General features: G+C 40.4%; 1 protein-coding gene across 7 annotated transcripts in view; it reads right to left on the bottom strand.

Moving 5' to 3' along the window:
* Positions 1-27565, bottom strand: part of QKI (QKI, KH domain containing RNA binding) — a 143707-nt gene that overhangs the window by 72795 nt on the left and 43347 nt on the right. For all 7 annotated transcript variants that reach the window (XR_005068507.1, XM_037059799.1, XM_037059871.1 and 4 more), the window contains exon 3: positions 13578-13694. Coding sequence is in view for 6 of the 7 variants with exons in the window: in XM_037059799.1 (XP_036915694.1) it covers positions 13578-13694 (117 nt within the window). In the remaining variant the exon portion in view is untranslated. The remainder of the gene's footprint in view (positions 1-13577; positions 13695-27565) is intronic.

Raw genomic sequence — 27565 nt, 5'->3', positions numbered from 1 at the left:
AAAAATTAAACATGTTTTAAAATAAAAAGAACAATAATGTAATTATCTTTAAATAGTGATCTTTCATAACCAAAGGAGTAAACAGAAAAATAAACTGCAAAGAATAGGATGGGTCACTAGGTTTCCAAAACAGCCTAATAATTTATCATTAATATGACTGAAAATTCTCCTATCCCAGCTCCTTGTTAAATGCACTGACGAAGCACAATGATACCCAGAAGCAACACTCCTCTACTAATTCTGTCAACAGAGAACTGAACCCCCCTAAAAAGAAAATTTGTTATATACAACACAACTACAAGGTGCTCAAATATTCCTTAACTAAACTGACTGCAATCCAATCAAGTCCTAATTTTAAAAGGCTCATTAACAGCATCTAGTGATAAAATGGACTCTCCCTTTTCACTGAAACTTATGTCTCATTTCATCAGACACGGGCAATTAACTCTTCTTGGTATCAGATCTATGGCAGAGTAATAAGCTCAAGTTTTACAGGTCACTTTAAGCGTTCCTCTACTAATGAAAACAAAGGGTTATTTTCATGGGATCCATCTTTTTACCAAAGTGTCTCACAAATTTTAGTAACTGTACTGTGAAACACACAGTAGAATTTTTATTTCAAATCCTATAGATCTTTGTTAACCAGAGCAGGCAAAGCAGTGGCTCTACTCTAAGTGTATGGAAATACTATCCAATCTGAAATAAACATTGAATTTTTATTGCATCACTTTATACAGACTCTGTATTTTAACAAAGGCTAACCCACTTGAGACCATAATGAACATTTACCCCAAAACAGGACAAAAAAATTTCAATATTCTAAAATACATTTTATTTTAAACAAAAATGCCTCCACAGCAAGCATGAGGGAGGGGAGGTGGGTGCCGGCAGGGGCAGGGCCCACGCAGCTGGCCTGGGGGCTAAGGAAGCAGCAGACCACCCCACAGGCCGGTGCTCCCACCAGGACACCTGGTGCTGCCTAGAACAGAGGCTGCAGGCTCAGAAATCCGGTGTTGAAGAAACTCACACAACGCTCTGACTGCATAATGTTGCCTGCGGCATAGTAAGTCTTCGATAGGAGTAAATCTGTATCTTTTTAAAAACTGTTTCTCTGATCATTAATTTTACTAGAATTTACAAAAGGGACTGGTCTATGATAGACGAAATTTTTTGTAATGGTTTTTTATTGCAGATTATTTTAAAAACACTGGTTTAGACTTTTCCAGAAAGGCAGGCCTTCCATTAAAAAAAAAAAAACAAGAAACAAAAAAGAGCAATCATTTGAGGTTGTTATGTCCCATAACATTAAAAAAGAAAGTCTAAAGTTACTTAAGAATTAGTTTATAGCAGTGGAGGATATTTTTAAGACATAAGTACTGTAATCAAATATGTCAAAGGCTCTGTAGTTTAAGAGAATGTATTTGTTTTGAATTCAAAGTAGAATTAAGATAAAAGGATTTAAGTTTCAAAGATACAGATTTTATCTCAGCACAAGGAAGAACTTTCTAAGCAAAGCCATTTGAGGCTCGGTCATTTGTTTGGGGTCTGAGTCTCTTCTCCCCAGCACTCATCCCTCCGGCTGCCACGTTACCTTTTTAAAACAACTGACATACCATGCTTCTTACCTTAAAAACAAATGGGTACAAATATACTGGTTTCAAAATAAAAAACCTTTGAACATAGTACTCAAGGCCCTGTATTTCAGACCTAGCCTTCTAGGAAGGCTAGTCATTTCTTTCTTCCTTCCTTCCTTTCAAACACCCACACCTGTCTACCACACCTTGTAACTGCGCGGGAACAGGCCAAGTGAGAGGACATAGCTGGCTGATCATTTGGAGCATCTAGAATAGCATCCCACTCACTGGCCTTGACAGTCCCTACTCCAGTCCAATTTCTCTCTAGCTTTCCTGGAAACCCTCAACAGCACAGAACTCACTACTTCCTGGGCATCCCATAGCATGATGTGTAATATCTTGCAGCATTTATCACATGGTGTATCAGTTTCCTGTCAATACATCAGTCTCCCAGGAGTAAAAGCTCCTTGAGGGCACATTCAAAAACTCTTTGATGCCTGAGAAGGTATTACCTATGACAGGAGGTAGTAAAAATTGAGTAACAACTACTTGCCATGCAGGAACTAACATACATATCACAAGAAAGTTAGACTCCATGGTTTTAATAAGGATCTGTCCAAACCAGATTATACAATGCTATAATTTTCATAATCATGCTTCTAAAGCAATTGATCTGTTTTCATGACTATTACTATTCAATCAGATTCCCAAAAGTATGCAATTTACAAGATTGGCATTAAGAATCTGTTCCTACTTTTCAATGCACTGAATCAAAGATACCAATGCCAGGAAAAAGAGGGACCCAAGAGCAGGGATATAAAGTGGAGGAAAAAACCTGAGGATTCCACAAGAGAATCAGGTCGTAATGCCTGGCACAAGGCAAAAATTATATATGAGTAACCTCACTTCTACACACATATAATGATACTCAGTATGAACCACTCTCAGTAAAACTGCAGAATTTCTAAGTTCTGTGTTTCATGAGGAATCTTAGCTGAAAAAGAGCGATGTAACCTAAAAGAAAATCACAGTAGTTTTCCTCTTCAAAACATTTTAAATAGTGATTAGTTTCTTAGGCCCAATTAGGAATTTATTACGGTTACGAAGCACCTTAAGGCTAGTTACAATAATACCATTTTCACTATGTCTAGCAATTACTTATAAATGGGTGTTATGGGAAACAACCAATACGTTGCAAACAAATGACTGACTAATTGGGAAACCAGATATGACTGAGTGTTCACAATACCAATGAACTATTTCAAAATACGGACACATAGATATAAACTCAAGAAATAGTTTCTTTGAAAGTGCTTTTAGGATGACTTTGTTCTCTGCTTCTAGTGTTTTTCAGTTTCCTTATTATGTGTACACGTTAACTTTTAAAAAATAAATGTTACTTTAAAAACTTCAAAAAATAGCCCAGGTTGGTGTGGCTCAGTGGATTGAGTGTTGGCCTGTGAACCAAGGGATCACTGGTTTGATTCCCAGTCAGGGCACAGGCCTGGGCCGCAGGCCGGGTCCCTGGTGGGTAGTGAGCAGGTAACCACACATTGATGTTTCTCTCCCTCTCCTCCTTGCTTCCCCTCTCTAAAATAAATAAATAAAATCTTAAAAAATAAATTAATTAAAAATGTTTTAAAAATGAAAGGTGCTTTGAACAGCTGTTCGGTCTCTTCCATAAAATATAAAAGTTTAAATCTGTTGGTGAATCTGTTAAGAAATTGGTACTCTCACTCTTCCGGCCAAGATGGAGGCATAGATGGAAACACTGTGCCTCCTCGCACAACCAAGTTTAAAAACAACAAAGTTTTAGTAACAAAAATGCAGAAAATTGAACTGTATGGAAGTCCGACAACAACGAACCATTCAGCCAGACCGGTAAGAGGGATGGAGACAGCGGCTGGTGGAGCGGGGTCAGGCAGGAAAGACCCGCAGGACCGACCCAGGCGCGCAGGCAGCCGTTGGCAGATCCCAGGCGTGGGGTAGCACCGGGTGGACCCAGTGAGGGCGCAAGGCGGCTGGCTGACCACGGTCACACATTTGCACTCAGATAAACCAAGCAAAGGAGCGAACAGTGAGACAGACCACACAGGCCCCAGCAGTGGGAAGCGGCAGAGGAGACCGCCATTGCCCCTCTTTGACCCCACCCCCCCCACACAGTGTCACAACCCAGCAGCCGAGTTGCCCCACCCTGGTGAACACCTAGGGCTCTGCCCCTCATACATAACAGGCACGAACAGACCAAAACATTATGGCTCAAGAAGAACTCAAAGCCCCAGAGCCAATAAACTCTAAGCGACCAAGAAATAGCCAACCTCTCAGATGCACAGTTCAAACCACTGGCGATCAGGATGCTCACAAAACTGGTTGCCTTTAGTCACAAATTAGAGGAACAAATGAAGGCTAAACTAATTGAAATGAAGGGAAATGCACAGGAAACCAATAGTGATGGAAAGGAAACTGGGACTCAAATCAAGGGAGTGGACCAGAAGGAAGATAAAAATGACCAAACAGAAAAGGATAAAGAAACAGGAATTCAAAAAAATGAGGAGAGGCTTAGGAACCTCCAGGACATCTTTAAATGTTCCAATATCCGAATTATAGGGGTACCAGAAGGGGAAGAGGAAGAGCAACAAGTGGAAAACTTATTTGACCAAATAATAAAGTGTCTTCCTCAATCTGGCAAAGGAAATAGACTTCCAGGAAGTCCAGGAAGCTCAGAGAGTCCCAAAGAAGTTGGACCCAAGGAGGAACACACCAAGGCACATCATAATTACATTACCCAAGATAAAAATGAAGGAGACAATTCTAGAAGCAGCAGGAGATAAGGGGTCAGTCATCTACAAAAGAGTTCCCATCAGACTGTCAGCTCATTTCTCAAAAGAAACCTTACAGGTAAGAAGAGGCTGGAAAGAAGTATTCCAAGTCATAAAATCCAAAGACCTACATCCAAGATTGCTTTATCCAGCAAAGTTTTCATTTAGAATGGAAGGGCAGATAAAGTGCTTCTCAGATAAGATCGAATTCAAGGAGTTCATCATCACCAAGCCCTTACTGTATGAAATGTTAAAGGGACTTATCTAAGAAAAAGAAGATAAAAAATATGAGCAGTGAAAGGACAGCAAACTCACAGTTATTAACAACCACACCTAAAACAAAAGCAAACCAAGAGGACAGCTAGATCAGGAGTGGACCCATAGAAATGGAGATCACATAGAGGGTTAGCAACAGGGGAGTGGGAGGAGGAGAGAGGGGGGAGAAGGTACAGAGAAGAAGTGGCACAGATGGTAGGTAATAAACAGATAGGGGGGAGGGCAAAAATAGTATGGGAAATATAGAATCTAAAGAACTTGAGACATGTGGACATAAACTAAAGGGGGGAATGATAGGGGAGGGGGTGTGCAGGGTGGAGGGCAATGAAGGGGGGGAAAAGGACAACTGTAAGGGCATAATCAATAAAATATATTTTAAAAAAAGAAAAAAAAGAAACTGGTACTCTCGTACATTGCTCATAGAAATGCAAAATAAGAACTCCTAGAAAGAGATATTTAATACAAGCTAGCAAAATTATATACTGCAATACCACTTTTAGAGCTCTAACCAATAGGTAAACTAGCAAATAATGTGAAGGTGTATAAAAGCTACTGAATGCAACATTCCGCCTATGTTTAACAACAGAAGCCTAGCTCAATCCAAATGTTCATTAATAGGGTAGGCTGAGGTAATTCACGGTGTAGCCACACAATAGCACATGATGAAGTTATCAAAAGGATTAAGACTGTCTCTATAGACTCCCAATTAAGTGATCTCAATGATATACACTGAGATCACTTAAGTCAAAACACATACTTAACAAGGTGTAGAAAAGTGTAGCATATATAACAATCTATGAAAGGAGTGAGAAATTATACACATATAGAACATCCAATTGTCATATTCCTGTAACTTTTATGTCAAAAATAGAAATGGAAGGCTAAATCAAAAACTACTTTAAAAATTTACACAAATGGTAAAGGGCAAATAGATAAGGAAGCAGGGACAAAAGCCAGACTTCTCTGAAAATTTCCTACACTATACATTTGACTTTAGAACCATGTAAATATTTTACAAATAACAGAAAAATAATTTAAGCAATTCTTAAAACTAGAAAACCACAGCAACAAAGGAGCCTAACAGTGGATCTATGTGATGGCATAACTTACACACTAAATAACTACTGCTCAAACCTAGTAATTTGTATCTCAAGTGAAATATACCCCCAAAACAAAAAGAAATGTGGAAAAATTGTTTTCACTGATAAATACTGTTCGCTGTAGTGTCTGTATTGTAATTCTGAGATGCTTTTGCATATTTTAGAATAAAGTAAATTGGTTATATTGTGACATTAGAAACCAGAATTTTCAGTGCAAAAGAAAATACAGATACAAGTTCAATTAAACAAAACACTGCAGTCTTGAGAATGAACTTGCAGAACTCTATCGGGGTGTGTATATGTATCTCCTAGCTCTGTGAAGAAAAGACCCACAGAATCATGAGCACCGCTAGACCCCAGAGTGCAATCTCTAATACTAACGCTATTTTCTCCACTAACAGTAACTAGGGCTCCTTAAAGAAATAGCTGACTCCAAGTCTGGGGAAGAAATCGTAAAAGATGAGTCGAGACTATCCCATCCCACCAGAAAGCAAAGCTACCAGCTACAACTACTGAGACTGTGTCAAAAGGACTAGAGGTGAACCCGAAGAGGTACCCACAGGCCAAACAACGTAAGTAGTTAAAAACACTAACTGCAAAGAACTAAAACACGTTTTTAAAAAAGTAAATCTGGCCATTACTAATGAAGGAAATAGGTTGCAGCTATTTTGCAACTCCTACTGAAATAACGAACCCAAGAAACCATCAACAATGATTGCTGAAATCGGAGAGAGGAAACCAGATTTGATGTGCCACCACAAAAACACTACTTGTGAAATGCTCTTTCAAAAGGAAGTAAGGCAATGAGGAAAAAAGGGCAAGAGCGAGTGTGATTAAAACTTTCTTGCTACCAATTCCCAAGGAATACAGGGAGCAGAGCACAGGACACCAGTAGTTAGCAACACCCACAAGGAGAACGACACAGAGCTCTGCCAATCAACTGCTACGTGTATGGCCCTCCACTGGATGCCACTCAAACCAACATTTTTAAGAGGCCATTTATGAGACAAGAGGGAAACTGAGTGCTGACAAGGTATCTGATGACATAAAGAAAATTTTGTGATTAAAAGTGAACATACCCTTGGCCAGTATGGCTCAGTTGGTGGGTGTGTCATCCCATAAACCTAAAAGTCACAGGCATGGTTCCCAGTCAGGACACATGTGCAGGCTGCAGGTTCGGTCCCCGAGCAGGGCACATACAAGAGGCAACAGACAGATGTTTCTCTCTCACACTGATGCTTCTCTCCCTCCCTTCCCTTCTCTCTGGGGTCAGTGAGCATGTCCTTGGTTGAGGATTCAAAAGCAAAAACAAACAAACAAAAAACACAATAGCAAAGAGGCTTTCTATTTCAGAAACACTTAATGAAATATTTACAGCTGAACTTAAGTCTGGAACTGGCTCCCCAAACCATGTGGGGGACAGACAGGGGAGTGAAGGCAGACATGGAAGAAGACAGGCAAGGCTGACACTGGGTGACTAATAAATACTGTTTAAAATTTACCATGAAGAAAATTATGTTAAAATAAACTATACCTATGCTAAAGGTTGTGGAAAAGCTAAGCATTCAAAAAGATCAGTAGCACAGACTGTTGGGAGACATGTTTGTACATGACATTACGTCAGAGTGGTCACAGCCACTCCCGTGGACCCACCCAACACTTGTATCAGTTTTACGTCTTTCAAAGTACGGAGACAACAGGTAACATCTTTCATTAAAATAAAAGTATAAGCCACTCCCCAAATCAGGCCAATACACTATTGCACATGGCTATCTACACTGCCTTGAAAAAGCCTTTAGTGTGCTTTGCCATCATCCAGCAGAGTCTTAGACATTATAAAGCTCAATTATTTGGTCAACTGACACAAGACAGAAGACTGAGTTGCAGGAGAAAACACTAATTATAAAGTATCATGTATAATACGATCCACATTCTATACAACACATGTGAACATGCATATAATCACATGGAGAAAAATCTACAAGCAGACATAGCAAGCTGTCAGCATGAGAGCATCTACAGAGAGAGAAGAAGGGATGCTTATTATCTTTTTCAGACCATCTGTACTTTCAAACTCTTCTAAAAATATTGCATATTAAAATATATATTAACTATAAGACATAAGCTATGAGATATTTGAGAAAATACATAATGTATATGAAAATGTAAATAACATGTAAAAAATGTTATGAGCCCTGGCTGGCGTAGCTCAATGGATTGAGCGCGGGCCTGCGAACCAGATGATCGCGGTTCAATTCCCACTCAGGGCGCATGCCTGGGTTGCAGGCCAGTTCCCAGCAGGGGGCTCACGAGAAGCCACCATACATTCATATTTCTCTCCCTCTCTCCTTCCCTTCCCCTCTAAAGATAAATAAATAAAATTTTTAAAAAATGTTATGAAATTCTACCTATGTTTATAACTATACAATATGCCTTCTCTGACAAACTTTCATAAGTCATATTCCACAAAACTGTAGTTTCTCAAAAAGTTATAGAAACATCTCTTAAAAAGGAAAGCCTATGGTCAAATATGTCTGGGAAACAAAGGTAAAGCTAAAAACTGATCTAAAACTATCTTAAAGATATATCTAATTTTAAATTCAGAGTTCGTACTCTCATGAGAATAACTGAGTGTCTGCGACACATGCCTGTATTTCATGCAGTTGTTATTCAGAAACAAGGGACTGGGCAAACTACTCCATCTCTTTAAGCCTCCCATGTTAAAAGAGTAGAACTACCTTTTGCGGTCGCTGCATGGTCCGAGTGAGACATCACACACACTGAGAAAGCAGCTGACACCATCTAGCCATTGTTACCAGCATCTCTAGAATGGCCATCTGATGTTCTCAGTGTGCATTCCTTCGTTTCAAGCAGAGAGCTCTAACTAGAATTGCTGAGTCTCAATGGAAATTTCCAGAAGATACAACATTCAACTGATCTGGCTTTAATCAACTGTCCACATTTCCTCCCACAATGGGGCCAGGAGTGTGGGGCAGACTCACCAGCAGGGCTACTTAGCTCCAGCATGCTTATGACAGGGGAGGTCTCAGGAAAGAGCTAAGGGATGCAGGCAAGACAAATCTCCAAAGACTGTTTCCCACAAAAACCGTTCAAACCGCTCCCCAATAATTTATCAAGCATCTAATTGTGTGCAAAACACTCTTCTGTTTTAATGACTGACATGTTTTCATCTGATACACTGGAAACTAGCTGACTGACCCCTTGCTATTCTGAAGGTGAACCATGCCTCCCAGGACAAAACATTTTCCCCACAGCCCTTCACGCAGCCCCTGCAGCCCTATTACCTCAATTAGGAAACTACGAATAATCACTTTCTTTTTCCAAAATTACTTCTCTAGCATTTTTTTTTCTTTTAAGATTTCATTTATCTATTTCCAGAGAGAAGGGGAGGGAGAAAGAGAGGGAGAGAAACACCAATGTGTGGTTGCCTCTCACATGCCCCACAACCCTGGCCTATGCCCTGACTGGGAATCAAACCAGCGACCTCTTTGGTTCTCAGGCTGACACTCAATCCACTGAGCCACACCAGCCAGGGCTTCTCTTGCATTTCTAATCCATTCAAGTATATAGTTTTCCATCAGAAAAAAAGATAAAATCTTGTCTAAAGGAAGGATTTATAAAAACCAAAAAACTAATACATATGAAAATTTCAAAATACATTATTCAGAGAATGAACAAAAACCTTAGAGAAATTGCATTTTCATAAAGTTTAGAATACTCAATATTCAAGTTCTTCTAATATTTCTGAAGTTGATATCACTCTTAGAAGATTGTATGCCAGAGAATAGAATACTGGCTTTATGTTCAAAATTTAACTGCTATTTTTTAGCACCTGACCTTTGGCAAATATGCAACCTCCCTGAACCTCAGTTTCCTCATCTACAACGTGAAAATAATAAAACTCACAATAATTAAATGTATGTAAATACACTTTACATGCTTAGAATACTGCATAATACGAAGTGCACTACAAACCGAAAGGACTACCCATACAAAACTCTTTCCCACGTGCAGACCCCCTGCTACCACCAGAGAGATGGAGGTGCTGGCAGCCTGCTAGAGACTGGCACCGTCACACGCTGGCGTGGGGAGAGACACCTCCCCGTCTCTCATGAAGTCTCACTGCAGTTCCTACTCTCAGGTTCTATTTCATTCAAAACCAGAGCTCTTACGCCCACCAATAATGCTAAAGTGGTATCGGTCCGAGAGAATGAAAATGGAAGTGGCACATTTACTCCACTGCTTCAAACCAGCAGCTCAGAACAATACAGCACTGCCTTCTCATCCCCCCAAATTAAAAGCACACAGGTTTTATAACTTTCTCTGTTTACAAAATCCTTTAGAGGGGTCTGGAGGTCGGGGAGGGAGGGGCATCTATGCCTCTTATGAAACACCTATTCCATTCCCAGATGTTTTTCCAGGCCCTACTATATGCTGGGTATTCCTCTAAAACCAGGGAAATGCTACATAAAATGAACACGGCCTGCTTGCTCTCACTGATTTTGCCAGTCTAGTGACGAATACAGATCAGCGAACACCATCTCCATCCTAACATTTTAGGGCAACCAGTACATTAAGCTTTATTTTCTGGCTTTCTACTCTTTGACATAAATAGACACCTCTGCAGAGAAGCTCGAAGTCAAATGGATTTTCCTTTGAAACACCAGAAATACACCTCAACCAGGCTTACTATGTACATCAAATACCTCTTTTTGTCTTCATATGTTTGTCATGGTCTTTCTCAAAATAATAGCCACCAAGAAATGATAATACTTTCCATTTTTACTTTACTTTTATTACATTTTAGGAGCTCATTAAATAAACTATAGCATAACCCCAAGGTAATTTGGTTAATTTATTATGTGTAATAGATTTAAGGTAGCTATTCCAATTAATATGCCCAAGTTGTGTTTCTCTATAGCTTTAAATAAAACTAAAAATGTAATCTATAGCCAATCTTTCACTGTCACTGTAATATCATTTTCTTGCATGTATATTCTGTAAGCTTTTTAAAATTTTAGTAGACAACAGTATAAATCAAAAACAAATAAAACGTGTGGACAACTTGTACATGTGGTTAAGACAAGACAGAATATGAACACACCAATAACCAGAGAAGGAGAACAGAAAAGTTATGCAAATACTGAATATTCAAAAGTCACAAAACAAGTACTGTCATTTCCAAGCTTAAAAATCTGTAGCATTCCACCCTCGCTGGTGTAGCTCACTGGATTGAGTGCAGGCCTGCGAACCAAAGGGTAGCCAATTTGATTCCCAGTAAGGGCACATGCCTGGGTTGTGGGCCAAGTCCCCAAAGTAAGGGACAACCAAACACTGATGTTTCTCTCCCTCTCTTTCTCCCTCCCCCTCTCTCTAAAAACTAAATGAATAAAATCTTTTTTAAAAATCTATAGAATTCCTATTATACACCTGAGAGTTTAAACATAAAATGTACCATCAAACAATGTTAAGATAAAATTTATTAAGAACACACATTCATATTAATTATTTACTATATGACAAAACATCATTCTAAGTACTTTAGGATTAATTTAATACTCACAAGCACAAGAAGTCAGTGACATTACAAGAACCATTTCATATGCAAGGTATGTCCAGAAAGTATCCAGCCATGTACTATGAAAGAGATATTTATTGAAAAAGGTACAAAGTAGAAGAAACATTGTAAATAGGACAATGACGCCTCAGTCCCCTTCAAAGTAGGCACCTTGGGACCTCACATGGCTCTCCCAACCACCATCAGCTGCCCCATTATATTTTCATGAATTTCATCAAAGGTCTGAAATCTCTTCCCTTTCAAAGGTGATTTTAGTTCTTGGAAAATCGGGAAGTCATAAGGCGCCAAATCTGGGCAGTAGTGGGGCTGAGTCACCTGGGTGATTTGATGTTTCACCAAAAAACTCTTCACGAGAAGTGATGCACGAGCAGGCACATTGTCGTGATGAAGCTGCCAGTCACCAGGTGCCCAGAGCTGTGGCCTTCTCAATCATCTGAAGAGTTTCCACAGAGGAATGTTCAAGCTTAATGCAAAATTAGATGCAAATCTGTTGCTCTACTCGCTGTCATTTTGAATGTGACAGCCACACAGTTGATGTCACACAAACCATTCTCATTATATTAAGAATAGCTGGACTTTTTCCGGACAGACTTCATATATAGCACAGAGAGATTAAATAACTTGTCCAAGGTCCCAAAGCTGCTAAGTGATAGAACCAAGACTCAAACTGAAGCAATCTGGCTGCAGAGCTCACTCTCCTAACCATTCTGTTCTTCTGCTAACTGAAAACAGAATTTACCCTGTCTCACTCCACACTTCCAGCTCTCAGCCCTGACCCAGCTCTCAGCCCTGACCCAGCTCTCAGCCCTGACGTCTGCCATGCAGGAGCGAAGTCGGTGGAACCCGTTACTGCAGAATGAACAGAAGGTGAGGAGAGGACAAAGCATGTGCTGCTCGCTGATGCTAAAACTAACTTTGTAAATTAATGGATACACTCCTCTTCAGGTGGAGGTTTATTTATCCTTCAGTCATCCAGATTTCACCTCCTTGTCCCCAGGTTCTGGAAGCAGCACTACTTGATGACAACGCAACCGTAAGCAGAAATGTGGGAACCCATACTGAGTAACAGTACACACAAGATTATCACCCAGCTGGTTCAGAATCCAGAGTCTTAACAGTTAAGATCCTAACAAAAGATGGTTTAGATACAGTATCTAAATATACTAAAGGGGAACTCACATGCTGGTCTCATCTGTAAACTCAGATGACAAGATCAAGTAAGAGTAAGATTTAAAAAAATAACATTAGTGAGGACTTTTTAGCTACTAACTCATGATTTGTCTGTAGGGAGAAAAAAAAGAGGGCAACTCAGTCAGCTTATGGGAGAGCTTAGACAGCAGGAGGTGGTAAGCTCGGAATGGCAGCCTGCCCGAATGCAGTCAGAAGAGCCTGCAAGCGTGTGTCCCCAAGCACCTTGGTGCACACGCGCAAACACAAGATGACCCCAGGGCTACCACCCGAGAGCCCTTTCTAGGCAAAGCACTCAACAAAAAACAAAAACAAGCACCCCCCCCCCCCAAAAAAAACCAACAAAACCCCCCACACCTCCTGACAATAAGTTTAATTTTTGGCAACATAATCTAGGGTTTTTTTTTTTAAATAAGTCAAATGTTTTTTACACAAACTCAAAGGTATTCTGCCTCATAGTATTGCTAGATAAAAGGAAACTAGACTGGGCAAATAATACCTCCCTAAAAAAATTTTAAGTACAATGTTAGGTCTTTATTAATTAAAATAGCAAAACAACAACTAGCAGGAGAAAAGAACAATGAACAGAAACAATATGTTTTAAAGTAAAATGTCTATAAAACTATGATCAACACAAAATGTTGGTGAAACCAAGAATGAGGCTGGTTGACTGTTCTCATCTACACTTGGAAAGAAAAGAAACACTTGGATCTCTCAAACTTTTAATTATGCATTTTTATACACACGACAGTCTTGCTAATTCCCAAACTGGAAGCTTCTCGATTGTAAAAACCAAGGTTAACATGATGGACCAAGTGGCACTTCAGTCGGCTAAATGAAGAATATTAATAGAAGAATAGTAATTAGTAGAGCAGAATCATGTCGACGCCTTTAAAGCGTTTAAGTTTCCGCTGTGAAATACCACACAGTGCTTCGCACAGAAGATTTGAGCACTTCACTGGAAGACAAAAGTCCACCCAAATTACTCACATGGAGAACTCCTCTGTCCTCAAGAACTCACCTTCTTTTTGTCCCTCATGGAGCCTTTGCCTCGCACCATTATCTTACACCCCGTCTCCGCTTCGAGCTGCTTCGCTGTGAGTCCTCTAGGTCCAAGGATTCTCCCGACAAAATTAAACTGGAAAAGAAGTCACCGCACATTATTTTCTTGAATTTATAGCTATTAAAATTATTTTAAAATATATGTTTACTTTCTCAAATTACTTTTTAACACTAAGCTGAAATAACATTAAAGAGTCCTTCTGAATTTTCTTCCAAGCTGGGAGACGTTAAGTACAACAGCTCATTTTCTAGCACAAAAATTTTCGTATGTATTAATACAAGTTGTAAATTAGGAACAATACAACCCATCTGAAAGGTACTACACTGTACTGTCCATCACCGTGTAATATATAAACCAAAGCATATGCAAAATTTTGGATGTTACCCAAGAATGCAAATGCCTTCCACAAAACTCTGTGATGATCGACCTCAGGGAACTGTTCATCATGTTAAGCAGTAATTGCTTTTCTTTTTTTTTTTTAACTGAAATCCTTGGGGGGGAAATGCTGTTATTTACCTAATAAGTAAAGTTATACTTTCTCGAATGCACATTTTTAGGTCACCTATCAGAACTCTACTCCAGTGGCCAAATTTGGATTCCACCCTGTACTAAATGTTTAAGTCTTAAATTAAAAGTATGCTTTTCCACCCCATTCCTTGCAAAATTTTACATTGATTCCTTAATTTCCTTTTTTCCACCCTACCTTTAACTTCTACTACTGTTTTTGGAAGGAAGCTTACTTCTTTTCACGAATAAGACAGTGGTAAAAAGAACCGTAAATAAAGAAGTGGCACCCTCAACAGAAACTTCTAGCACTCCTATACCGAAATTGGTTTGGGGGGGGGGGGTAGGAAGAAAGGCCAAGGTAAAGAATGGAATAACTCAACACTGAAACATAAGCGTTCCTCATTCACACGTCATCTGCATGAAAGGCAAAAGTGAGCGCCCATCATCACTTCCACAAACCCCACAGGCAATGGCTCCTAAGTGTGCAGCTTCCGATTCTTCTCTTGCATCTGAGCCACTGTTGGTACATCACTGCACGCAAGTCATATGCCGTCAGGGCTGGAGGAGCTAGGGCACGTCTCAACCCTCTGCGCCTCAATGGCTTACTCCACACCTCACTCAGCTGCTAGCCAGCATTGCCATATCTACAGAAAGTCGTTCCCAAAGAAAAGATGGAAGTGCCCGTGCACCGATGGGTAAGAGCCCTCTTCCCTCAGACTTTGACACAACTTCTACCCCGAGTCGCAACTCTGAGCCTGTACGCACTGGATCTAGTTCTACAAGATCCCGATCCTGAAACGTGCCTGAACCACCTCTACATATTCCACTAAAAGCCCCTTAGCCCTGTCCAGCTCCTCAGCATCTAGTGCTTATTAGTACCCAACCTACAGCCACTCTTGTCTCCCACTTTCACTGCTGCTCCTGTGAAGGTAGCCATTTTCTTCTTTTTGCTACTTTTAAGATTTTCTCCTTACCATCAGTTTTGAGTAGTTTTACTATGGTAGGGTTAGGTATGGTTTTCACTTTATGGCTCCGAGTTTCACAAATCTGTGACTTTATTCCTTTGGTTTGGAAGTTCTCAACCACAATCCTTCCTGGGCCCTGCTGCTCCTGGCCCCCCTCCCCTCTTCTTCGAACCCTCCCATGACTCATATGAGATGCTCTGACCGCACCCCTTTGACTTTTCACACTTCCTCCTCCTTGCTCCTTCCTGCTGTCTCACAGCTGAGTCACTTCTTCGGATCTGTCCTCCAGCTCTCCGACGCCCTCCTCAAACAGCTCTAACCTTTTTGGTTAAACCTGTTTATTCTAGTTCAGAAAGATTCCGGTTCAATATTCCTTGGGTAGTGTCCATTTCTGCCATGTTTCTCCAACTTGTCCTCTGCCTCACGTGTAGCGCCCAAAGACTGCCCGCAACCCCTGTGGATCCGTTTCTACCGTTCCGTCCTTTCTCCACGTGTGTGGTAACGTCTCCTCGCCTTCTTCTGTCTTTGGTTATTTTTTAGTGTCAGCTAGACACTGTGCATGCTAAACAGCTGACAGAAGTAACTAACACAGGGCCTAAAGTGACATGATCTTCCTCTAGAGACAACATATATCATCTTTCTGCCAGGCACTTACTGCTACTAGCAACCAAGATCACCCAAAACAATTTCACTTACAGAGGCTGAGAAAATGCAATGCCGACCTGCCGCACCTGGGAGGGCCTGGGCAGCCCTCGCCAGCACCCACAACCATAGCTAAGACTGGAGATGAGAAGGCCCCATGCAGATGCGTTACAGACGAGGACTCTGCCCCCAAAGTTGAGCCTCCCAGCTGTCTTCTCCAGATTCAGCAGACACACCCCGAGGAAAAGAAGCTCTCAAAAGCCAGGCTTACATTCTGGATCATCCTCTGCCCTCCTCAGGATCTTGAGCTAGCATTCCGCCCAGTATTACTGCATCTCTGATGCATTCAAGCAAATGTTTTTTCCTGTCCTATTTTACTGAAATTTCTCAGATAGTCTTGAATTTACCCTATTAGTCCTTAAACAGAAAAGACCATGGCATCGTTTTCAATCCACACCCGTGGATATGTTTATTGATTTTAGAGAGAGAGAAAGTGGGGCAACATTGAGAGATCATCTCCTGTATACAACCTGACCACAGTCTTTCAATGTACACGACGATGGTCCAACCAAATGAGCCACCAGCCAGGGCACCCATGGCCTTTTTTAATGGCTGCCTTTTAATATAAATAGATCAAGAACTGACATAACTTCAGGCAGCATAAAGTAAATATATTGGAACAAAGGTGGGAGGAAGAGAGAAAATACACATTTCACAGAAAGTTTATCAACAGGCCTGGCTCTGTGTTTGCTTAGAGCAAGCTCTTCCTACTTTCCAGCAACTTACTACTGCACCTTCACCCTTTTCTAGAGTCAGAGACTCTAGAGAACTCCTCTTCCTTCCGCCCCTCAAAACAGCAGAGAAAGAGAGAAGGATCTAGACATCTATCTGTTCCTCACTCACTGTACTTACTTTGGGTATTTTTCAGTTGAATAGAAAAATGCCTTCCATTTTCAAATTCAACTCAATAAAACATTTATGTAAGGTCTGCTATGTGATAAAGAGTGAACTAGATACTAGCGAGTAAAACAAAAGAGGAGAAACCCCCTGTTCTCGTGAGTTCTGTAAAGCCCCTGTACTCTGAGTTCCCCGGAGTGCCTGTAACACACTCACTGTGCCAGCTACCCCTTGGTCGTTGTGCTCTGTACACACCCTTTGCAGCAACACACATCTTACACACACATTACATATGGCAAACCCAGCAGGGAATGTCTGCAGACATGCGTTATGAACACAGGTACTTCTGCGCTTCAAAAAACTAATTGCTTTTGACTTGCATCTTCTACCAAACTGGTTGGCCCCCACTTCATAACACACATACAATTGGAAGACACTCTATGGCACATCTTATTCTTTTCAGACATTCCACCTCTTCTATGGAACCACAGCATTAAAATCACACAGAAAAAGACTTCTCACAGCTCAATAATCCACACGTGATTGATTAATAAGAAAAGTTTTAAAACCACTCAAAACCAATATACTAATTCTGTAACACAACATTTTTGTAACCTTCAAAATGAACCAATCTCTATTACCCAACCAAAAATCCCAGCTCAAGGGTGTTACAGTGCCTACCACTGGGACTCCAATACAATTGAGCTTGTCAAGGTCATCCTTCTCAGAATGCCGTAAGTGGAGAATGAAAAAAATTAATCATAGCAGCTGCTTTGTCTACTGCAACCAATTTCCAAGTTAATATTGTATGCCCTGCATTAAAATCCATTCTGTGTTGATTTATCATGCTGGTTCTGCAGCTTCATTCAATTAAAACAATGTCGCAACACATTCAAAGAGAATCATTTCAAACTGCCTGAGCTAACTGCAACTTTAAAGACCAAAATAAAGAAAAAAGACATTCATTAACCCTACCGTTTAAGTATAGACCTTCCCCCCATGGCTCACCGATTATATTTATGCGAAGTAGCAGATTCTTTTCTAAGAGGTTAACAACCACTATGCCTAATGCTATTTGTTGCTGCTCACTTCATTTTAAACAGAAATGATAGATTCCTACCAATGACAATGGATAAAGCATTGTGGCAAATCTTTCCATTAACTTTTTAAGATATGTACAACTAAAGATAAAACCTCCTGTGCACACTATTAAAATAGGTAACTAATTGTCAGTGAAACACTTTTAAGAAATAGTAAAGAGTAACTTCTGCTTAAAATTTTGGAAAATATTTTTTTTAAAACATGTACTTCTTTGGGTTACTCTTTACGCAGATAATGTTTTTAAATATTGTGTCTAGTATTTCTAAAGTGATAATTAGACACCTTACAAAACTTATGTTATTATCATGTAACATAATAGGTATGACACACACGAGTATATGTCAAATTAAGCCATTTACTTAGCAAACAACAAAAAAGAAAAGAAATGCGCCATCTCCAGTGAGCCTACCTCACGTGCGTGTGCAAGATGAAAGCAGTTGTGACTACCCAGCAGAAGAGCAGGCCTCAAATCATACCATTTCACCCACGTCGTTTCTCTGTAACACTGAGGAGACGCCCTACGGACTTGACGCTCCTTTGTACCCGTTAACCTATGGCAAAACCTGGTTTCATTGTACCCCATTTTGCTTAAACTCACAGAACCTATGGATGACAGTGAGTGAGAGCTTACTGTAGAAGTATTTTTCATTAAAAATACCAGAATGAATACATCAAACTATCTTGTTTTGGGGGGAGCCAAATATCTTATCCCTTTGTATCTTCATATTATTGTAGATAAGCAACCAAATGTCTTCTTATGCTACAAAATAATTCTACAGAAATCATTTTTTAAAACTTTTCACATATGTGGATTTTATACACATTTTCTGTTGGTAGCACAAGCGTATGTAAGAAAAGGCACTTAGACCAGCAACATAAGGAGGGGAAATAATAATCAGGAATAGCCAAAATACAACATCTGTGGAATATGAATTGGGATATCCCAGATTACGACAAACAGTCTTTTGAGCACAGACACACGGTACTCTGCTGTGTACAATGCGCTCCTGTGCACAGTGCACATCCACGTTTGTGCGCATTATACGCAGGCTTATTAGACCCTTTAATAGCCCCAGGGTGTGTAATCATTACACCCATATATAATGGGCATCCTTATTTTTCCCTCAAAAATTTGGGCAAAAAAGTGAGCTTTATACATGGCAAAATAAGGTATTTGGGGAAAAGCCTAAAACCATTAAAAATAATCAGGTGAATAAGATAGATAATTATCCTCCTAGAAGCTACATAACAAGTGCTTGGGAAAATAATTATTTAGCCAATTAAAATAAAAATATGAAGCAACGAAAGCCAACAACAGTTTTATGACACAAGTATGTGACAATGTATTTGATAGTGCAAAGTACAAACTCTTATTATGCACAAGGCCCTTTAATGACATTTCAAAACTTTCTTTTTGTTATCACCCTTCTGTTCAGACACATAAGCAATCACTGCTCTCTAAAAACATCAGGTACTTTTTAATCTTCCCTGCAACACCTTCCTTTGTCCTTCCTTCCACCGACCATGTCAAATCTTCCTCATCACACAATACTGAGTTCAAAGGTTCTTCTGAGCCCTGCTTGAGTACCCTTTGATTCCTTGACAGCTGATTTTTCTCCTCCCAAGTGACCCTCTCAGAGGGCTTTGCATCGCCCTCTTAGAGCCCTTATCTCAGGGTGCATGCCACCGCCTGTGTGTCTCTTACCGGTGATTCCTAGGTTAGGAACCAGCACCTGGTCTCTTTTTCTTCCTCCACGGTGCCTCAAACAGTAAACAGCACAGAGAAAAAACTAACACTTATTCAAATTGTTGAACGAGACAATTAGAAGTGTTCACAGAAATCATAGTGATTTTTTTTCATTCCTGCAGCAAAAACTACAATCACTAATTACGTTACATGCGGCCTAAGAAGTCTCATACATTTCAGAAATTTCTCAAATAGTAAGCCTGGCTGACTAATCCCAGAAAAATTCCAAATAACAGATAATGTCATAAAAACAAAACTATTATTTCCACTTTCCATTTCCATTTAGAAATATCACGAGTGCAAAACACAGCCCATGCCATCCCACATTTCTTAGGTGTTGAGTGTGTGGAGGCACGTTTTATAGTGAGTGTCCAGAATGAGCCAGCTTCCAACGCTTGGCCACTTTATATGCAGTGAATTACTTAATGAGAATAACACAAGAAGGCAGCTACCACTATCACTTATATTCAGTACATGAGAGATTACAAAAGCAGCCCAAATCCTAGGACACCTAGATTAATCAGCACAGTATAATGCCTTTCTCCTAAAGACCTTAAACATACACTCTGATCAAACTGAAACTCACAAAACCAAATGTGAAACTCACATTTAGTTTTTCCATTCTTGTTGCTCATTCAGAATGTTTAGTAGAAACTTTACCATTGTTAGTATAAGGAAAACAGTTTGTGCGACATCGCTGTAACCTGGCAGCCAAGGAGAGTGAACTGGAATATACATGCATGAATAATTATGACTTCACTGTACTACTCAGTGGGGCCAATAGATGCTATTGAGTGAGCATGTGTACTGTGTGGCTGTCACATTCAAAACGACAGTGAGTAGAGCAACAAATCTGCATCACATTTTGTGTTAAGCTTAAACATTCCTCTGCAGAAACTATTCAGATGATTCAGAAGGCCATAGCTATGGGCAACTAGTGACTGGCAGCTTCATCACGACAATGTACCCGCTCATGCATCACGTCTCATGCAGTTTTTTTTGAGAAACATCAAGTTACCCAGGTGACTCAGCCCCACTACAGCCCAGATTTGGCGTCTTACGACTTCCTGGTTTTCCCAAAACTAGAATCACCTTTGAAAGGGAAGAGACTTCAGACCTTTGATGAGATTCAGGAAAATACAATGGGGCAGCTGATGGTGGTTGGGAGAATTGTGTGAGGTCCTAAGGTGCCTACTTTGAAGGGGACTGAGGTGTCATTGTCCTACGGACAATGTTTCTTGTACCTTGAATTTTCAATAATTGTCTCTATTTTTCATAGTTCATGTCTGGATACCTTCTGGACATACCTCATACTTTCTGACTGGGATTACTGTCTCAATCATCACCATATACATTCTTTTTAACTTAACTGAACTATTTATATGAATGAAAATCTTTATGTGATTATGACTTCATCTTCATATTTCAATGATAAATACATATAACTTCAAAAAAAGACAAAGAGAAATAAAATATAATTATTTGACTCAAAATTGAGTTGACAAGTGTCACCTCAGATCCTGAAGGTGAAAAAAGGAGATGAAATACACATATGGAGTTCTGACCATTCGTTAAATACTTTCTAAGCTCTTCAAAATTGATTTCTTAAGTTTTGCTGCATAAATATTATCTGCCTCATACACTGTTCCAAAAGTTTTAATTCAGGTCTGACGGTGGTGGGTTTTAGGCACAAACTTTAGTTGAATATGACCTCCTGATGTCTGTCTTCAAACCCAAACAAGGCAAAAACGATTGGGTCCCTACCATCGCAAAATAAGTGTAGGTCACCTACTCTACCAGGTACTAAGATGGGTGGTCTCCTTGGAGTGATCTAACTGCTCCCTGTTCCACAGCCCACTGCAATGGCTGGTTTTGGAGGGCGGAGGGTCAAGAGCAGGGAGCTTCTGTTACTGGCTGCCCTGCTCAGTTCCAGGGGAAACTGCTCTCTCAAGACGGGCCAAAGGCAGCAGAGCACCTCACCCTCTCCTCCGAGAGCTAACAAACACCGTAGGTTTCCAAACTACGGACGGGTGCACCACCAGGCAGGTTTCTCTCCAATTTCTGTATTACATTATTTTGGTCATTCCACTGAGAATCTTAGAGACACGAATGTTAGACACCTGTGACTAGGTATCTTACTAGATTTATAAGTCTTTTGCAACAAATTTTAACAGAGTGGATCTCAAACTTTTTGGGTAAGAGAAACCAGACAAAACTGTATCTCAACCGAGGCTGACTACATTTGCTTACATGCAATAATTCTTCCCTAAAAACTAACTCCATCTTCTAATTTGTTCTTCTGAACAGTATCTTTTTAAATACTACAATATATCACTTAAAAAGGAAAGCATTAGCATTTTAAGACTCTGGGAAGATTTATTATTCTTAAAATTGTTAGACCTTGAAAAAACATGAGTTAAACAAATTTACTGTTTTCAGGCTCTCTTGAAACCCTCTTTGGAATAATATCTTTCAACATCCTAAGAAAGTCAGTGTTTCTCAGACTTTAGAGCCTATTAAATATTTGGTATTCAGCAGGTCCTCAATATACACTTGTGGAGTGAAATAAAAAGTAAACCTCAAAACCAAAAAACCAAAAGTCATGAAATTAACCTTTACTAAATTGGTATGTTTAAAATTCTAAGTCAACAATGACAGTTTCTCTACCTAAAACTTAAAGACACGCTTTATACCATCAATTCATACTACCAAATTAAAAACTTCAATGGGTTAACATGTAACCTGAGACACTTCTAACTCTACTCAAAAATATATATTAACCTACTTAAAATAAAAAATCTGTTTAATAATTTTCTTTATATACTATCAAAGTAGAGATGTGTAGACCTTACTTTTAAAATATTGTATTTTCACTCATAATTAAACATATCCAGGCAAAAGTTAATGTTCAACCTAAGTATTAAAAGGGAAGAACTTGAAGTTCATTAAATTTTGATTCAACATCCATTTGTTTCTCAGAATAAGAAAGGGGCAAGTTATTTACATCAAAACTCTTTTTTAAAAAATATTTATTTATTTATTTCTAGAGGGGAAGGGAAGGAGGGAGAGAAATATCAGTGTATGGTTGCCTCTGCCGGAAACACACAATGTACCGTGTGTCCCCTGCCAGGAACTGACCTGCAACCCAGGCATGTGCCCTGACTGGGAATTGAACTGCGATCCTCTGGTTTGCAGGCCCGTGCTCAATTCACTGAGCTACACCAGCCAGGGCTGACATCAAAACTCTTAACAATTCCTTCAACACAATAAGAAAGCCATGACAGTAAAAGGAACAAAAACCTAAAGAAATCCCTGGCCTGGTGGTTTGACTAGATTGTCATCCAGTACACCAAAAGGCTGTGGGTTCGAACCGTGGTCAAAGCACATACCTAGGTCATGGATTCAATCCCCGGTCGGGGAGCATACAGGAGGCAACCAATTGATGTTCCTCTCTCACACTGTCTGTCTGTCTATCTGTCTCTCTTCTTCTCTCTCTATAATCAATAAACATATCCTCAGGTGAGGACTTTAAAAAATTTAAAATGCCTACGAAAAGATGACTGCATTGACCATCTCTTCTCACAGCTTTCAAAAACACAGGCCAGATCAACAGCCAATCTGCAGGTGACAATCTTAAGAACTAGAAGAAAACCACCAATAACTCTACACTAATTCAGTAGCGATGACTCGCCAAATTTTCTCTGCCAACCCAGGAAAATTAAATAAAAGGAAGCTTTAAACTCATGCTCTACCATTAACAAAGATTATTATTATAAGACAATAGAGAGTACTGTGAATAACATTATAAATCTGCATTATTGTTGTTGTTGCCAGGCTGGGATTCTACGAGCTTGAAAAAAATACTTGGAAGGGCCTTTATCCAACTTACAAGCCTCTGATGACATGTGTCATCCTGAGATCCCAGACCCAACACACACCTTCCAGGGCTATAATCGTTCACATTAAAATCCATTTATAAACTCAGAAAGACAGTCATCCTCATATAAAATCTCTGGGGAAAGTCTCACTACCATTTCATCACCTCACATCCCAAGCAAGCAGTTTAGCAACCTCATCTGCCCGGGGCAACTTATACCCCAAAGGCTAGATCTGGCCACATTTGGAACTTATCTACCCTGACTCTGGCAGATCCTACAAAACAATTTCTCAGTAACTCAAAATTGGTAACCAAGCAAATCTGATGGCAGAATTAGTGCTGTCTTACTGAAACATCGTGTCTTTAATTACACCGACCAGAGTTAAACCCATTCATACACTGCCTGTCCGCTCTCCACAGATTCAAGTTTAAGTCCTTAATAACTAAAGGGGCCAAAACACCAGTTTGATGGCCCAGCTTTTTATCTTCATTCATGCCTGTCACTTTATGAATGTATGATAAGCTTAAATGGTATCAAATGACTTAATGCAACACCTTTTCTTTTTCCTCTAAAGACTGTGGGCCCCTTCAAGGGTAGGACTTCTTTCTTTACTCTCAAGTCACCAGAACCACAGTGAGTGCCCTATCAGACGCCGTACACTTGTCACCTTTATTCCCCCAAACAACTCTCACAGACACCTTATAATTTTATAGACAAGAAAATAGGTTCTAAATATCGAACATGTGCTCAAAAAGCCCATGCATGGGAAAGTCTCGATGATTTTCAGGAAATATTTATCCCAGCCTCCTCACTGAGAACAGTGACTTAATAACGCAGTTGCTCCATCTCCGCCCCACTGACATTTGGGGCAGAGTAATTCTTTGCTGTGGAAGGCTGTCCTGTGCACTGTAGGATGTTCAGCACCAGATTTCACCTAGTAACCCCTCCAAGTTTTGCCAAACAAAAAAATATCTCCGGATATTGCCAAACGTCCCAGAAGGGCAAAACCCTTCCCAGTTGACCGCTGCTGAACCAATAAAACATTAATGGATGGGACAGGAGAGGAAGTCTTTCTTACACTGCGAAAGCCGTCTGGCTCCGCTCTGGTGCTCTAGTGACCTGCTGGGAAAAGAGGAGGTGCAAGTAGCTGCTGCCCCTTTGGGCTGCCTCCTGCAGGAACACCCACCCACAGCTGGCCTAGATCAAGGCCCAGATGACTCAGCAGAACCTCAGCCTGCATCCAGTGCTACTCCAGAGCACAGGCATCAGTGTGTGTTATTTTAAGACACTGAGTTCCAGGATAGCCTCTTACAGAGCATTATGGTGGCACCTGTTGAGAAATCTCACCAGTGAAGGGATAAGCCAGAATTCAAAATCTAGGCCAGTCTGGCTCAAAAACCCACTATTAGTTCCACTATGATGAGTTTTCTCAACCAGATTAACAGCCCCACTCCCAGGATGTGCTTGATAGAGTGCATTTTCAATAGGCTACTGATACTACACTCTCATGCCAACATCAAGCCACCGATTCAAAACCATGGTGAAGGCCATTACAGAGTACTACCTCCTTTCTGAAACACTGAATCTAAGACTTTCTTCTCCCATCATCCCAGACCTACGCTCAGCCAAACCCAAAACAATAGCTCCGAATGAACACTTCTATAAGTTGCTAGATGCAGATGCAAAAATTTTTTAAAAGTTTACCAGTATCTGAAAGAGTGAATCTTTCACACAGATATGCACAACAAGTATTTATCATCCATCTAACATTTACCAGTTCGGTAAGTAGGAATATGAAAACGGACAAAATCCTCACCCTCATGGAGTGTACATTCTGGTAATACTTAAATAGCATAAAGGCATTTTCCCAATGCTTAACATGTATAAACTCATTTATAAGTCATGTATAACTTCTCAAAACCCTGTGAAAGAGTAATAACCCTATTACTATGTCCATTCCAGAGATGAGGGAACTGAAGGCCAAAAATGACAAGTAATTTTCCTGAAGTCAGAAAACAAACAACATGCCCTGGCTGGTGTGGCTCAGTGGACTGAGCGCGGGCCTGCGAACCAGGCGATGGCGGCTCGATTCCCAGTCAGGGCACATGCCTGGGTTGCAGGCCAGTTCCCAGCAGGGGACTCACGAGAGGCAACCATACATTGAAGTGTCTCTCCTTCTCTCCTTCCTTTCCCCTCTAAAGATAAATAAATAAAATCTTAAAAAAAAAAAAAGAAAACAAACAACAGAGCCAGTCAGGGGTCTGGGTCTGAGCCCATACTTGTGTCCACTACACGCAATACTGTCCCTTTGAACTTTGTAATTAGCACCATTTTTAAGTTAAATGGGATGAATTCATTTACAAAGTCAAGCTTATATACAAATGGTGCACATGTAATGACCTCACAGATATGTTAAGTGAAAAAAAAAGCAACAGTATGCAGAAAATAGGTGTTTTATTCTGGCCAATATCTAATTCTTAATTCTGAAATAAATCTTTTCCCATGCCATCAAAATCTGACATAGACTCCCTTCTTTTATTTGTTTGATATTATTTAATTTTTTAAGATGAGATAAAATTCCTAATACAAACCACGAAACAGTACTACTCATTTGCTATGTATTAAAAACCTCAAAAAAAAATTGCAAAAACTGTGTCAGATTCCAGTTTTGTCAAACTTCAATTCTTTTAACAAAGTCAAAATCAAAGTATTGAAAGCACTATCTGGAAGATCAAAATAGTTTTATATTAATTTCTTGTCTCCGAGGAATTATAACTAATTTCTCATTTAAACAGCTTTGTCAAAAGAGACATTTTGGGGGTGCCAAGAGTTGTCTACAACATGTACACCGACCTTGCCTGTTTCACATGCCTGAACCTGGATGTCTGACTTCAAATTCAGTACCTCTAAGTCAGAACTGCTGAATCCCCACCTCCCTAACCTGTTCCTCTTCTGTCTCCCCTACCCCTGGAAATGGAGATTCTGTAGCTCTAACTACTCAAAACCTTCGAGCCGTTCATGACTTTCCCTCACAACCTATCATCCAATCAGCAAACCCTACTGGCTTTCAGTGAACAATCTCTGTAGGGTTCATGCACTTCTCCGTCCTCTTGATCATGTTTCCTTCCCTGTTCCCTAGCTGGTGACCTTGCTGTGACCGCCATCCAATGTCTTTCTCCACGCAGCAGACAGAAGGAAGCTATGAAAACCAGGTATACTCATGTCACACCTTGGCTTGGAACATCTGAGTGGCTTCCTGCTTCTCTCAGACCAGCCATGTGAAGCCCCTACAGGGCCCGCAGCCCCACCTGCGGTGGCGGCCTCTCTGCTTCCTCTCACCGCCCTTCCCAAGCACGCGGCAGCCACAGCGCCACTGCAGCCACTGCGCACTCCGCTGCAACGTTCCTCTCCCACACGATTTTCCCGCCCTCCTCCCCATCGCTCCAGTCAAGGCCCCACATTCCCTTCACGTTGTAAGAGATCCAGATCTCCTGACTGTAAAGACGGTCACCGTGTGTCTGCTTACCCCACTTTATTTTTCTCCATTGCGCTGACTGCACCTGAAGAACTAACTGCGTTTTCTGCCATACACAGGGCGCTCCCGTGTATAATGTGCATCCACATTTTTGACCCAAACATTTAGGAGAATATTTCAGTTCAATTTTTTAATTTACTTTTTTATTTATATTTAGGTACTTTTTCTATTATAAAAGGAATTTTAGCATTTATTTCTTAGCATGTGATGGTACAAGAAGTGTTATGTAATAATTACAAAACACAAGAACAGATGTAAGGTCTAAGAAATTCTGTGTACCAGTAACAAATTAGTACTACCCGTGTATAATGAGCATCCTTATTTTTCCCCTTAAAAATTTGGGCAAAAAGATGTGCATTAGACGCAGCACAATACGGCCAACACTCGTTTGCTACTGTCTGTCTCTGCAATGTTGGCTTCACAAAAGCGAAGGCTTTATTTAGTTCACATTCCACCTGCCCCTTGGAACAGAGCCTGGCCAAAGGGCCGCATGCATCACCTGTCTGCCCAGCTCATTCTGACCACAGCAAGTGCTTCTCACACCTGCACGCACCAGAACCACCCACAGCAGCAATTTTCACCTGGTAGGCCACAGCATGCTGGTGCCACAAGAAATTCTAAAGCATGGAACACCTGGCTATTTAGTCCAGGGCACTGACTCTTTCCCCTTTGAT

The sequence above is a fragment of the Sturnira hondurensis genome, unplaced genomic scaffold (genome assembly GCF_014824575.4).
Source record: "Sturnira hondurensis isolate 20B ecotype Veracruz unplaced genomic scaffold, ASM1482457v3 Scaffold0000167, whole genome shotgun sequence".
Classification (NCBI taxonomy): domain Eukaryota; kingdom Metazoa; phylum Chordata; class Mammalia; order Chiroptera; family Phyllostomidae; genus Sturnira; species Sturnira hondurensis.
The sequence above is the reverse complement of the archived record's forward strand: the minus strand, read 5'-3'. Positions and strand labels throughout refer to the sequence as shown.